Consider the following 11921-nt stretch of genomic DNA (forward strand, 5'->3'; position numbering starts at 1 on the left):
TCCTCTTTCTTTTTACCTCCTCCTCCAAAATTATAACTGAGGACAGTTAGTTAGGCAGGTACTTGCTGGGGGGCATTGATAGCTCAGGTGAAGCTTTGGATACATGTTCTCGTTTAGATTTTTTTCATACTATGGGTGGGAAAAGCAGACTCACAGGGTCCCCAACCCCTTAAAGAATTATCTCAGTCCAACATTCAGGGGCATGTCCTATACTGATAAGGAAAGGGGAATGAGCACATAGGGCAGGAAGAGGAGGAGGAAGAAAAGGAGGAGAGTGGGAGTATGTTCCCACAGCTTCTAAGATCCTACCAACACCTCTTTTCTTTTCTTGGACTTTGATTTCTTCATAGTCCTCAACTCTAACTCCAAGGTGTCGCCATCTTGAATGCCATAGGATTTGAGGTACTTCCTATGCCGAAGTAATTCACCTTGGAATCTCAGGACCTGCATTTCCACAGGCTTCCCTTCTTGCTCTTCAATCTGTTGTTTCACCATCAAGGCCGTATCTTGGTTCGTGAAGGGGTAGGACTGGCAGGTGTCATCAGGAAATTTCACATGGATTCTGAATCTGGCAGAACTGATGACCATCACTTGAATTTTGATTGGATAGAAGATCTCGTATTTTGCCAGGGTTTCATGTCCCATCAACATCTTGGGCTTTTTCTTGGGGTTCTTGAAGGAGAGCCGCTGATCAGCTACAGGGATCTTTTTAACCTTTTCGATCTCCTTTTTTATTTCTTGGATAGGATCATAGGGATTCACACAGTATTTCCAATGCTTTAAACCAGGACATTTTAGAGTTACTTGTATATTTCTTGCTCCCTAGAGGAGAGAAAAGAGAGAGAGAGAGAGAGAGAGAGAGAGAGAGAGAGAGAGAGAGAGAGAGAGAGAGAGAGAGAAGAGAGAGTAAGAGAGATGATGATGATGATGATGATGATGACGAAATGGTGAATAGCTTTGGTCATCCTTATGTCTCTATAACCCTAGTCACAAGAACTCCCTCTCCTCCTAGGAAGTGCATTGAATATACTTTGTCACCTATTAGTCAGAGAAAAATCACTCTAGTCTCAGGACCTGCACTCTCACAGACTTCCCTTCTTGCTCTTCAATCTGTCCTGGGGATGAAGTTCAGCTTCTCTGGGCCAGACCCCATTCCCAGGGAGTCTTTGTTGAGCCAAAGGCATCCTAGAGTCATGCTAGAGGCTATGAGCGGGGCAGGAAATGGACAGAGGTCTTTGCATCCCTAAAGGGAGGCTGTTACCTTTACATTCCAGCTCGGGATACTCTTTCCATCTTTTGTTTGAGAGCAGGCCTGGCTGAGGCAGTAGGAGGCTTCCTTGGCTACCAGGTCCCACCTGGATGCGTTTCCTACTTTGTTGGTGGGGTCTGCTGGATCCAAGATGACTGGCCTATAATACCAAAGGAGATTGTCAGTTTTTCTCAGTGTGGTTCCTTGTCCGGTGCAATTAGAACCATTTGGGCCAGGATAGAGAATTCTAGATTGGGATCATAGAATTTAAAATGGGAAATTGTGAGACTATAAGATCATAGATTTAGAGTAGGAAAAAAACTTTAAAGGTCATCTAAGTATCTAGGTGGCACAGGGGATGAGGGGTAGGTCTGGAGTCAGGAAGACCTGAGTTCATATCTAATCTCAGGTACTTACTAGCTGTGTTACTCTATGCAAGAGTCACTTTTCCCTGTTGGCCTCGGTTTCCTTATCTGTAAAGTCAACTAGAGAAGGAAATGGCAAACCACTCTAGTATCTTTGCTAAGAGACCTCCAAAGGAGGCCACAAAGAGTCAGAATTGCCTAAAATGACTGAACACAAAAGAGCTTTCCTCCTTTGACCCTATGTTGTGGAATCTCAGAACTGGAAGGAACCTCTGTGGCCATCCTGTCTAATTCTTTGAATCCTGAGTACTTTCTGCAATATTCTTGACCAGTGGTTATCCAGTCTCGTAAAGAGTTCCATTGATAGAAAATTCACTTCTTCTTGAAACAAGCCTTGGGGGTGTGAAGAAGAGAGAAGAAGAGGAAGTTTTTGGTTAGAAAGCTAGGCCTTCCCCAACCTTATGTCCCTGGTACCAAGGGGGAGCAGGGTTTTTTGGAGTGAGTGATTGGATACAATTGACTCATTCTCTGCCCATCCCTGCCACACTGTCCCTTTTAATGTACAAGAGTCCTTTCATTATTTATACCTCTCCTTATGTAGATGGTTAGAGAAAGCATGGCATAGTACATGGGGCATTGGATTTAGATCAGGAAGACCTGGGATCACACCTATCTCAGACACCCCGTATTACTCTGGGCAAGTTGCTTAATCTTTCTGGGCCTCAGTTTCCCTGAAGGGGGTTGGACTTGGTGGCCCCTAAGATTCCAGCCAGCTCTAAATTTATGATCCCAGGATTAGTGAATGGGATCACAGATTTTGAAATGGAAAGGACATTAGATGTTCCAGTCCAACTCCGTCATTTGACATTTGCATGATGCTACATGTGCTCGGAGAGCTTTTGTGGAGAGGCTGTAGCAGACATTATCCTAAGGTGGTGAGAAGCTAGAAGAAAAGAATTCACTGTTCATCTTGTAGCCTCCATGTCCTAGCTTCTAGATGTCTGCTGCTCTCCTCTCCCCTCTCCCCTTCCTCCAGGATTTTGTGAATTCCTGACATAGAGGCTGAGGAATGACTGAACGATGCTTGCCAAGAAATGATGGGTCTTGCTAGTGAAATTGCAGTATGGTTATAGTTGGAGGGAATGCTATTTTCTTCTCACTTGTCTTAAAGAGGGACTAGCTTGGATCATCATTAAGTGGGCAGATGATTATAGGGTATTTTGTATACCTTCTAGTAGGCTCAAGGGGTGTTGGTGGCCATTTTTAAGAAAAGCAAGGGAAGTTTGAGATAATCTCATCTGATAGCAGATTGGACTGTTGCTCCCTAGAGGGGTTCCCCCATCCAGAGAGGACTGAACAAAGGGGAAGAAGGGCATCACATTTCCCACTGAAAATAGCTCAGGGTACTCTTTCCTTATATAATTAGTGGTTTGAGAACAGATTGATTATCCTACGTTTGGTTGTTCAGAGGGGTCAACCCTTGGAACAACCTTAGACTCTCATAATCTGTTGAGTCAGAAGACATACTTGAGTCACACCCAGAAATTTTTAAAGAGCCACAATTTGCAAAAGAGCAGACTGAAAGGAGTGGTGACCCCATGAGTTGAGCAGCAACAAGGGTAAGATGGCAGTTTGGATCTAGCATTTAACAAGCAGATCTGGAAAGGAGCGGGAATACAATGAAAATGAATAAACAGAGTAACTGAAAGGAGAGCTGAGTTTGGTAGAGAAGAGAGAGATTGAGCAAAGCTACTCGAATCTTGAAGGCATCTCAGAAGAAAGAACTCAGAGCCTTTCAGTTGTCATCACTTCTTTAAAAATTCAAAGGAGGCAGTTCTGTGTGTTTTCTTTCCCTGGTTTCACCTTCTATATTCAGACACACTATTTGGGCATAATTCTAAATCGTTCTCCACAACAGCTGAATTAGTTTGTAATACCCCCAACAATGCACTAGTGCAGTGGTTCCCAAACTTTTTTGGCCTGCTGCCTCCTTTCCAGAAAAAATATTACTCAGGTCCCTGGAGATGAAATTAAAAAAAATTTTAATAGCAATTAATAGGAAAGATAAATGCACCTGTGGCCATCACTGCTCCCCTGGATCGCTGCAGCACCCACCAGGGGGTGGTGGCGCCCACTTTGGGAATCATTGCACTAGTGTCTCAATTTTTCCATATCCCCTCCAACTTTTGTCATGTCTCTTTTCTGTCATAATAGCCAATCTGAGAGGTGTGGGGTGGTGTCAGAGTTGGTTTAATTTGAAATTTTTTAAACCCTTACCTTCTGTCTTAGAATCAATACTATGTATTGGTTCCAAGGCAGAAGAGGGGTAAGGACTAGGCAATGAGATTCAAGTGACTTGCCCAGGGTCACATAGCTGGGAAGTGTCTGAGGCCAGATTTGAACCTAGGACTTCCCCTCTCTAGGCTTGCCTCTCAATGCACTGAGCTACCCAGATGCCCCCTTAATTTGCATTTTATAAAGTACTTTAAAAATCTTAAAACACTACATTTGTTCAGTTGTTTCAATTATGTCTGACTCTTTGTGACTTCATTTGGTATTTTCTTGGCAAAGATCCTGAGACCGTTTGTCATTTCCTTCTCCAGTTCATTTTTAGAGGTGAGGAAACTGAAGCAAACAGGGATAAGTGATTTGTCCAGGGTCATACAGTTAATAATTGTCTGAGGTCAGATTTGAACTCAGGCAGAGAGTCTTCCTGACTCTTGAGCCAGGAGTTTACCCACTGTGCCGCCTACCTGCCCAAAGCACTACAAAATTGCCAGCTATTACTCACCTTTTTTCCTCTTTGGTTTGTGGTATGTACCTCAGCTGCTTTTTCACAAAGTGGCTAACCAGTATATTTTTGAAATTGTAATATTTAGTCCAGTAGATACAGATACTGTTATAATTCTTCACCAACTCCATCACAGTGGCAAATCCTTCAGCCAGACTGAAATTTTCAGCTTGTTGGGTTCCTGTCTCCCATGCGTAGATAGTTAGCAGCTCCATGGCATATTTTGGGGGCACTCCTGAGTATTTTTTTAGCACATACTATTAAAAGAGAGAGATATATTCTGAGATCAAGGAACTCTAGGACTGCAGATTGGGAATAGTGCTCAGCAAAGTCCAAAGTCTCCATCTTGCTTCTGCCTCTGTCTCTCTCTCACCTTCCATCTTAAAATCTATATTCTGTATTGGTTCTAAGGCAGAAGAACAGTGAGGGCTAGGCAATGGGGTTTAAGTGACTTGCCCAGGATCACACACATCTAGGAAGTGTTTGAGGTCAGATCTGAACCTAGGATCTCCCATTTCCGGGCCTGGTTCTCTATCCAATGAGCCAGTTGCTCCCTTTTCTCTCTATTTCTTACCCGCTTGAATTCTCTAAGACAATTGTACTCTTAAGCATAGTTTAGACACTTAACAAGTCTCTAGAATTTCAAGGGTCCCAAAGATTTCAATTTCAACTTCTTCTATGACCTCTGGGCATTGATAAGAAATCTGTGAACCTCGTTTTCACCATGACCTACCCTGATCTATACTTTACCTTACACTGAAAAGGAGGTAGGAAGGGAGCAAGCATTTATTAGACACCTACTAGGTGTGTGAATTAAATATCCTGGGGACCCCAATTCCAGGAAGACTCACTGCATAGATAGACACCATTGAGTCATGTGTTTTAATTTGTCAGTGCAGCAGTGCTGTTCCTGGCCAGTGGAAGTCAATGTATGTGACATGTCATATGCAAAGGTGGGGACTGAAGCAAAACTTGGCCAATTAGAAAATCTCTGTAGGTGGGATTAAGATGAGGTTTAAAAGGCCAATGGTACAAGCTTGGGAGGGATCTCTCCTCTCTCTCTCTCTCTCTCTCTCTCTCTCTCTCTCTCTCTCTCTCATATTTATTTTCATTTCTATTTAATAGCATATATAACTTGTATCTTTTACATGCTTGAATATGTACACATTCTATCCCTTGACTGAACACCAGCTTCCTGAGAGTAGACACTATTTCAATTTTAATCATTGTATCTCCAGCACCTAGGATAGCACCAACCAGATAGTAAGCCCTCAGTCAGTGTAGAGGGCCAAGGTGGAGACTCCATTGAGCAAAGCTCTGGAGACATGGAAGATAAAAAACCTGAGACCCTATTAAAGACAACCCTGAGCCATAAAGCAACTGAAGTCTGTCATGTATCTCAACTTTACATCCCAAGACCTGCAGCCTCAAGCTCCCCCCACCCTCTCGCCCTGCAAATCACTGATGTGTGTATCTCCTTGGGAATCTAAGCTAGGTTGTTACATGTTGATTTATGACCTATAGAAATCTCTGTGTAGACTCAATGAAGTAAACTAGATTACATTGTACCATTTTATCAATTATTTACCTTCACTGTATAAGTGGAAACTTGCGCAAAATCCCCAGCTTTTTTTTTCCCCCACTATAAAAGTAGATGTAACTTTCAATAAAGTGTTTTGGTTGCTATCAGCCCCTCTGGCCCTCCTGACCCCTCACAGGTTTTGTCTCATCCTTCCTACCACACCTCATTCTTCTTAACCCTCTGGGACCCCTTGACAAGTCAGTTTCTGTTGATTGATTTAGCAATTCTACCTAACAGTCTTGATCACCTATGTGGGCATCTCACATGAACATAAAATTTATGACTGGGAGAGAACTGAAAGATTATTTAGTCTAATCTTGTAATTTTAGAGCTGAGGAATCAGCAATCTGGAGAAATAAAGTGATTTACCTAAAGGGTCATAAATAGTAGAGGCAGGATTTAAAGCCAGGGGGGAAAAAACACCCAGTGCTCTTGCTAGAGAAATGATATAAGACTTCCAAAGGCATCTTTTACAGGCACGTCCTTTTCTTTCTCACAATCACCTTACCCTTCCTTCCCTTGATCACATTCATCTTTTCAGACTGTCTCTCTGACTTCTTGGAACCACAGGAAAGTCTCTGGTTGCCCCTCCCACCTTACCTGCCGGTACCAGTACTTTACTAGTCGAAGGAGGTTCTTCAACTTGGTAGGACGATGCTTTACAAAATTTCTCTGCAATTCACTGAAGGATGGAGTGAACTCTCCAGGGGAGCCTTTGTTCTTTATTAGGTTCACATAGACCTCAGGGCATGGACCATGCTCTGTAAAGATAGCATAGTCAAGTCCTAGATTCAGACCTGGGCATTCTCTTACCTCCAAGTTTTATAAGGTGTGAGTGGAATTTCTACGGGGAAGACATTGTCTGGATATAATACTCATCATTAAAGAAAAAAGCAAAACCTTAACCTCTATCCAAGAATTGGTACTAAGTATCATTTCCAAGGTAGAAGAGAAATAAGGACTAGGCAGTTGGGGTTAAGTGACTCACTCAGGTTTACACTGTTAGGAAATTTCTGAGGTCAAATTTGAACCCAGGACTTCCTATCTTAGCCATTGCCCAGTTGATGGACATCCCCATACTTTCCAATTCTTTGCCACCACAAAAGAGTTGTTATAAATATTTTTGTACAAATAGGTCCTTTCTCTTTTTGTTTTTGCCTCTTTGGGATATAGACCTAGTGTCCGGGTCAAAGGATATGTATGGTTTTATATCTCTTTGGGCATAGTTACAAATTGCTCTCCAAAATAGTTGAATGAATTCACAACCCCCTTAGCAGTGCATTAGTGTTTCAATTTTTTCTCATCCCCTCCAACATTTGCCATTTTCCTTTCCTATCATAAAAGTCAATCCGATAGGTTTGAGGTGGTACCTCAGAGTTGTCTTAATTTGCATTTCTCTAATCAATAGTGATTTAGAATATTTTTCCACAAGACCATAGATAGCTTTGATTATTTCATCTGAAAACTGCCTGTCCATGTATCAACTGAGGAATGACTTTTTTATACATTTGATTCATTTCTCTAGGTATTTGATAAATGAAACTTTTATTATATTATCTTTTTCACAGTTATGATTTCCATGTATTTTCCTCCATCCTTTCCATCCTCTGTTTTCCTATTCTCTCTCCTTTCACTCTTTCCATCCTAAAATTTTTTTTGATTCTGACCTCCGCTGCTACAGTAGGAATAGGTCTACAGCCAGCCAAATGGAGAATCAATTCTATTCAGGTTAATCTTTCTCTTTCTCTTCTCTCTCTCTCATCTCTCACTCTCTCATTTTATTAATAAACACATATAACTCTGGCAAGACCCCTTTTTATTCTTAACAACTGTAACCCAGTTCTATGTGTGACCAGTGTAACGGGATCTTGCACCCAAGTGCCGGAAAATGGATTCTTGTAGTCACCTTCTGACCCGTTCCCCTTACTGTCTGTGGGCTGAAAGCTCTGGAGGCCTTGCTGCTGATTCACCCTAGTGATTCAGTGACTTCCAAGGTCTGTGATGGCTTACTGAGCTAGGGCTTGCCCTGGCTAGCTGGTCTGTGCTCTCCACTACTTTCCAGTGTGAAAGATCTTTCCTGATAACATTCTAAGTTGTCTTTGATTAGAAAATTGTTTCTCCTCATCCTTTTTTGGGTTCTACTGCTCCGGAATATATTTTAAGGTTTAATTTTAAAGTTGTTTGGAGGGAAATTTGGTAGAGATCAGGTGGCTCCCTGCCTTTTCTCTGTCATCTTGGATCTGCCTCCTGATTTGATTTGTCTTATATTGAAATAAAGTTGTCATTTTTCCATTCATGCTTGTGGATCCTCCTCCCTCCCCTGAAAACCATCTGACTCTTTTGTGGATCTCAGGTTAAGAACCTCTGCCCTAGAAAGACTGCCTCTCATGGAGGCATTATTCTGTTCTTACCCAGAGCATTGAAGACAGGTAGCACATCTACATGGATGGGTTCTATCCTCTTTCTTGATTGTACATTGAAGTTCAGAGATCTTGGAGGCACATATCTATTTAAGGATTTGTGTTCTGAGATGTTGGTAATGTCATAAGCTATGCTTTTTTGGCACTCCTTTAGTTTCTCCGTCATGAATTCAATGATGGCACCTCGGAGGGTGTGCTGGTCTTTATAGCTGGAGAAGCAGCTCAGGAAAAGGAGCAGGTCCACATCAGATCTGTGTTTTAGGTCCACACCCTTGGAAGAGGAGCCTCCCTGCCAAAGAGAGACAAGACCAGGTTTGTTATCATCCAGGGTGGGATTGATGTCTAGTTGCCTTTGTTACCAAAATGAAAATCTATAAAACTTCTCATTAGACTGGAACATTTATGAATTACAGCATCCTAGATTTAGAGCCCAACTCCATAATTTTACAAATGGATAAACTGAGGCTCAGTGAGGAGAGCTAGCTTGTCCAAGGTCACTAAGGTAGTAAGTGACTGAACCTGGATTTGAACTCTGGCTCTCTGACTCCAGCTGTCACCTTTTCCATCATAACATAGACTCAAAAAGATTTTCATTATGAAGGTCTCCATTATGGAAAATATCTTTTGGACTATCTTCTTAGGTTCTAAAAGGGAAGAGAGAGGGGAACAAGTATTTACTAAATGCCTCCTGTGTGCCAGGCACTTTACTGAGAACTTTACAAATATCAGCTCATTTGATCTTCAACAGTCATGGAAGATAGGTACTACTATTGTTTCCATTTTACAGTTGAGGAAACTAAGACAGACAGAACCAGAAGATTCCTAGCCAGGCACTCTATCTACTAAGCCACCTAGCTACACAAAGAGAGGTAACAGAAGATAAATACGAAAGCATATCACAGCAACGGAAATATTCTTTGAAGAATGATTTCTGTATCTCTAGCTAGAGGAAGAACTGATAAACAGAAATAAGTAAGACATAGTTTTACAAATACATATATCTTTTTTAAACTTTTCCCATCTTAGAATCAATACTGTGTATTGGTTCCAAGATAGAAGAGCAATAAGGGCTAGGCCAGTGATTCCCAAAGTGGGTACCACCGCCCCCTGGTGGGTGCTGCAGTGATCCAGGGAGTGGTGATGGCCACAGGTGCATTTATCTTTCCTATTAATTGCTATTACAATTTAAAAAAATTAATTTCCAGGGGGCTAAGTAATATTTTTTCTGGAAAGGGGGCAGTAGGCCAAAAAAGTTTGGGAACCACTGGCTAGGCAATGGGGGTTAAGTGACTTGCCCAGGGTCATACAGCTAGGAAGTGTCTGAGACTAGATTTGAATCCTAGACTTCCCATCTCTAAGTCTGGTTCTCAATTCTCTGAGCCACATCCATATACATAAATACATACATAAATATATATATATATATGTATATAGTCAAATGACACCTCTTCTATTTGGGGGAGGGGAGCAAGGGAGGGAATTAGCTGAGTATCTTACTATTTTAAGTGGTACAAACAAACAAATAACTGTTTTAAAAAAGCATATCCAAGTCCCAAGAGAACTATGTTGAAGAGTGTCTTGTGGGAGCTGAGAACAAAGGTTAGGAGATACTAAGGAAGGATCTTTTATCAAAAAGGACAGAAGAGTTGGCACCAGGGGAGTGGTAACCTTAGTTCATTCTGTTACTATTCAGATCGCCTGCTCAGACTTTTCAGAGGGTGTTTACATTTGCTCCGAAAAGGAAACTGGTTGCTAGGTGGGAGAAGAGATGAAGCAATCGAGGGATCTGGCTTTTATTTATCAAGCATCTATGCTACTTGATTTGGAGGAATCAGAAAGTGGACCCAGAAGAGTTCTAGCTTCCATGGAGAAAGCTCACCTTTTAACCTATGGTCAACAGCAGTGGGTAGGGGGAGAGAAAGAATATGGGCAGAGCTGGCCATGGTAGCCATGTCCTTTTGGGGAAATTAATGGCTGACCTAACACCTGTCTATAAAGTAAGAAGCAGGTGTTCCCAGGTCCTTGTATCTTTTCTCTCTCTCTTCTTCCATCCAAGGTAAGGCTCATTTTTCTTCTTCCTGCCTGACTTCTTGACCATCATCGATTCTTTTGCTCTTTGAAAAGTCCAACTGACTTAACATCATAGATGTGGAAGTGGAAGGGGTCTCAGAGACCATGTAATCTGGCCCCCTAATTTTCTAGAGGAAGAAATGAGGTCTGGGAGACTAATGACTTGTCCAAAGTCATACAGGTAGTAAGCAACCAAAGTGGGATTTGAACCCAGGGCCTCTGACCTCAAAGCCAATATTCTTTTGGCCACAATATTACCCTTCTACCTATTCCTAGATGGGGGTGGAGTTCCTCTGTTCTGAAGAATGAAACTTGTTCTTACCTTTATCACCTTTATCACCTTGACTTCTTCATTCCTGATGAAATAGTTCTGGAAGCATTGCTCTTGAAAGAATTTCTCCATTCTCTTCAAGACATCCTTGACCTCATCCTTCCACTCTCTATCTGGCTGGAGCACTTCAGCCACAAAGGCATTGAGCTCTTCAGCAGGGGTGCCATACAAGTCCTTGGACATCTCCATTTGTGTTGGGCTAACCTGCATGAGAAACTCCAGACAAATACTCACTCAGACCCTTCCCTATGTGAGGTCACTTTTTAAAGGTGGTTCCACCTCACCTGACCCTCCTCAGATGAAAGGTCAGAAGGGGGGAAGGAGAATGCCTTGGAAGGGGGCAGTGTTTGATTATTCCTATCCTCGAGGCAGGTATGTGCTTGGGAGGGTATATCTAGATGGGATATAAAGCTTCCTTCTTCTGGTTCCTCCTTAAGGAATATGCTGTGAACTTTGAGTGCTTTCGTTTTTGAGTCTGCTGGGAAATCGAAACTTTTCTGTACCTTAGTGTAGCTTTACTTCAGAACCTCAGTGCCTTCTTATCCTGTATAGATCTGTATAGAATGTCTTAACTCTTTCTCCTTAATTGGTTCCAGAAGGATAGGGAACATGGCTTTAGGACTTGGCAATGGTAATGCTTTTTTTTAAAACCACTACCTTATCTTATTGTGAATTGGTTCTAAGGCAGAGGAGTGGTAAGGGTTAGGCAATGGGGGTTAAGGGACTTGCCCAGGGTCACACAGCTAGGGAGTGTCTGAGATCACATTTGAACCCAGGGCTTCCCATCTCTGGGCATGACTCTCAATCCCTTGAGGTACCCAGCTGCCCTCCATGCTAATGCCTTTTGACTCATGAATGAATGAAAAAGCATTTATTAAGTACTTACTCTGTGCCAAGACCTGGACAATTAAGGATTCAGAAACATAATATGCTTTACTTTCCAATAAATATATATATATGTATATAATTATATATAATATATAATATAACTGAATGCATAGAACAGAATTTAGTTGCAGGGTGAGTAGAAAGGCCCAGAAATCCTATGGTTGAAGAGGCAAGGGAGGTGGGAAGACCCAGAAGTCTATTGGATACATTGGCAGATCAGCTGAC

At 42.0% G+C, this 11921-nt stretch overlaps 1 protein-coding gene across 1 annotated transcript; it reads right to left on the minus strand.

The window, feature by feature from the left end:
- Nucleotides 1-297: 297 nt before the first annotated feature.
- Nucleotides 298-11209, minus strand: LOC123256900 (2'-5'-oligoadenylate synthase-like protein 2). The gene is made up of 7 exons (XM_044685454.1): nucleotides 11189-11209; nucleotides 10800-11012; nucleotides 8399-8696; nucleotides 6588-6748; nucleotides 4406-4662; nucleotides 1262-1409; nucleotides 298-822 (listed from the first exon to the last, which is right to left on the minus strand). Exons 2-7 carry the CDS (start codon nucleotides 10995-10997, stop codon nucleotides 298-300), a joined length of 1587 nt encoding a protein of 528 aa, XP_044541389.1. The 5' UTR covers nucleotides 10998-11012; nucleotides 11189-11209.
- Between the last annotated feature and the right edge of the window lie 712 nt (nucleotides 11210-11921).

This window comes from Gracilinanus agilis, chromosome 1 (assembly GCF_016433145.1).
Source record: "Gracilinanus agilis isolate LMUSP501 chromosome 1, AgileGrace, whole genome shotgun sequence".
Lineage (NCBI taxonomy): Eukaryota > Metazoa > Chordata > Mammalia > Didelphimorphia > Didelphidae > Gracilinanus > Gracilinanus agilis.

What these genes read in the sequence shown, in the direction of transcription:
- LOC123256900 (XM_044685454.1), bottom strand. Translation starts at nt 10,997, where the DNA reads ATGGAGATGTCCAAGGACTTGTATGGCACCCCTGCTGAAGAGCTCAAT. An exon ending in AGGTGATAAAGGTGATAAAG is followed by an intron (nt 8,697 to 10,799) that starts GTAAGAACAAGT and finishes TCTCTTTGGCAG; the next exon opens with GGAGGCTCCTCTTCCAAGGG. An exon ending in ACCTGTCTTCAATGCTCTGG is followed by an intron (nt 6,749 to 8,398) that starts GTAAGAACAGAA and finishes CTATCTTTACAG; the next exon opens with AGCATGGTCCATGCCCTGAG.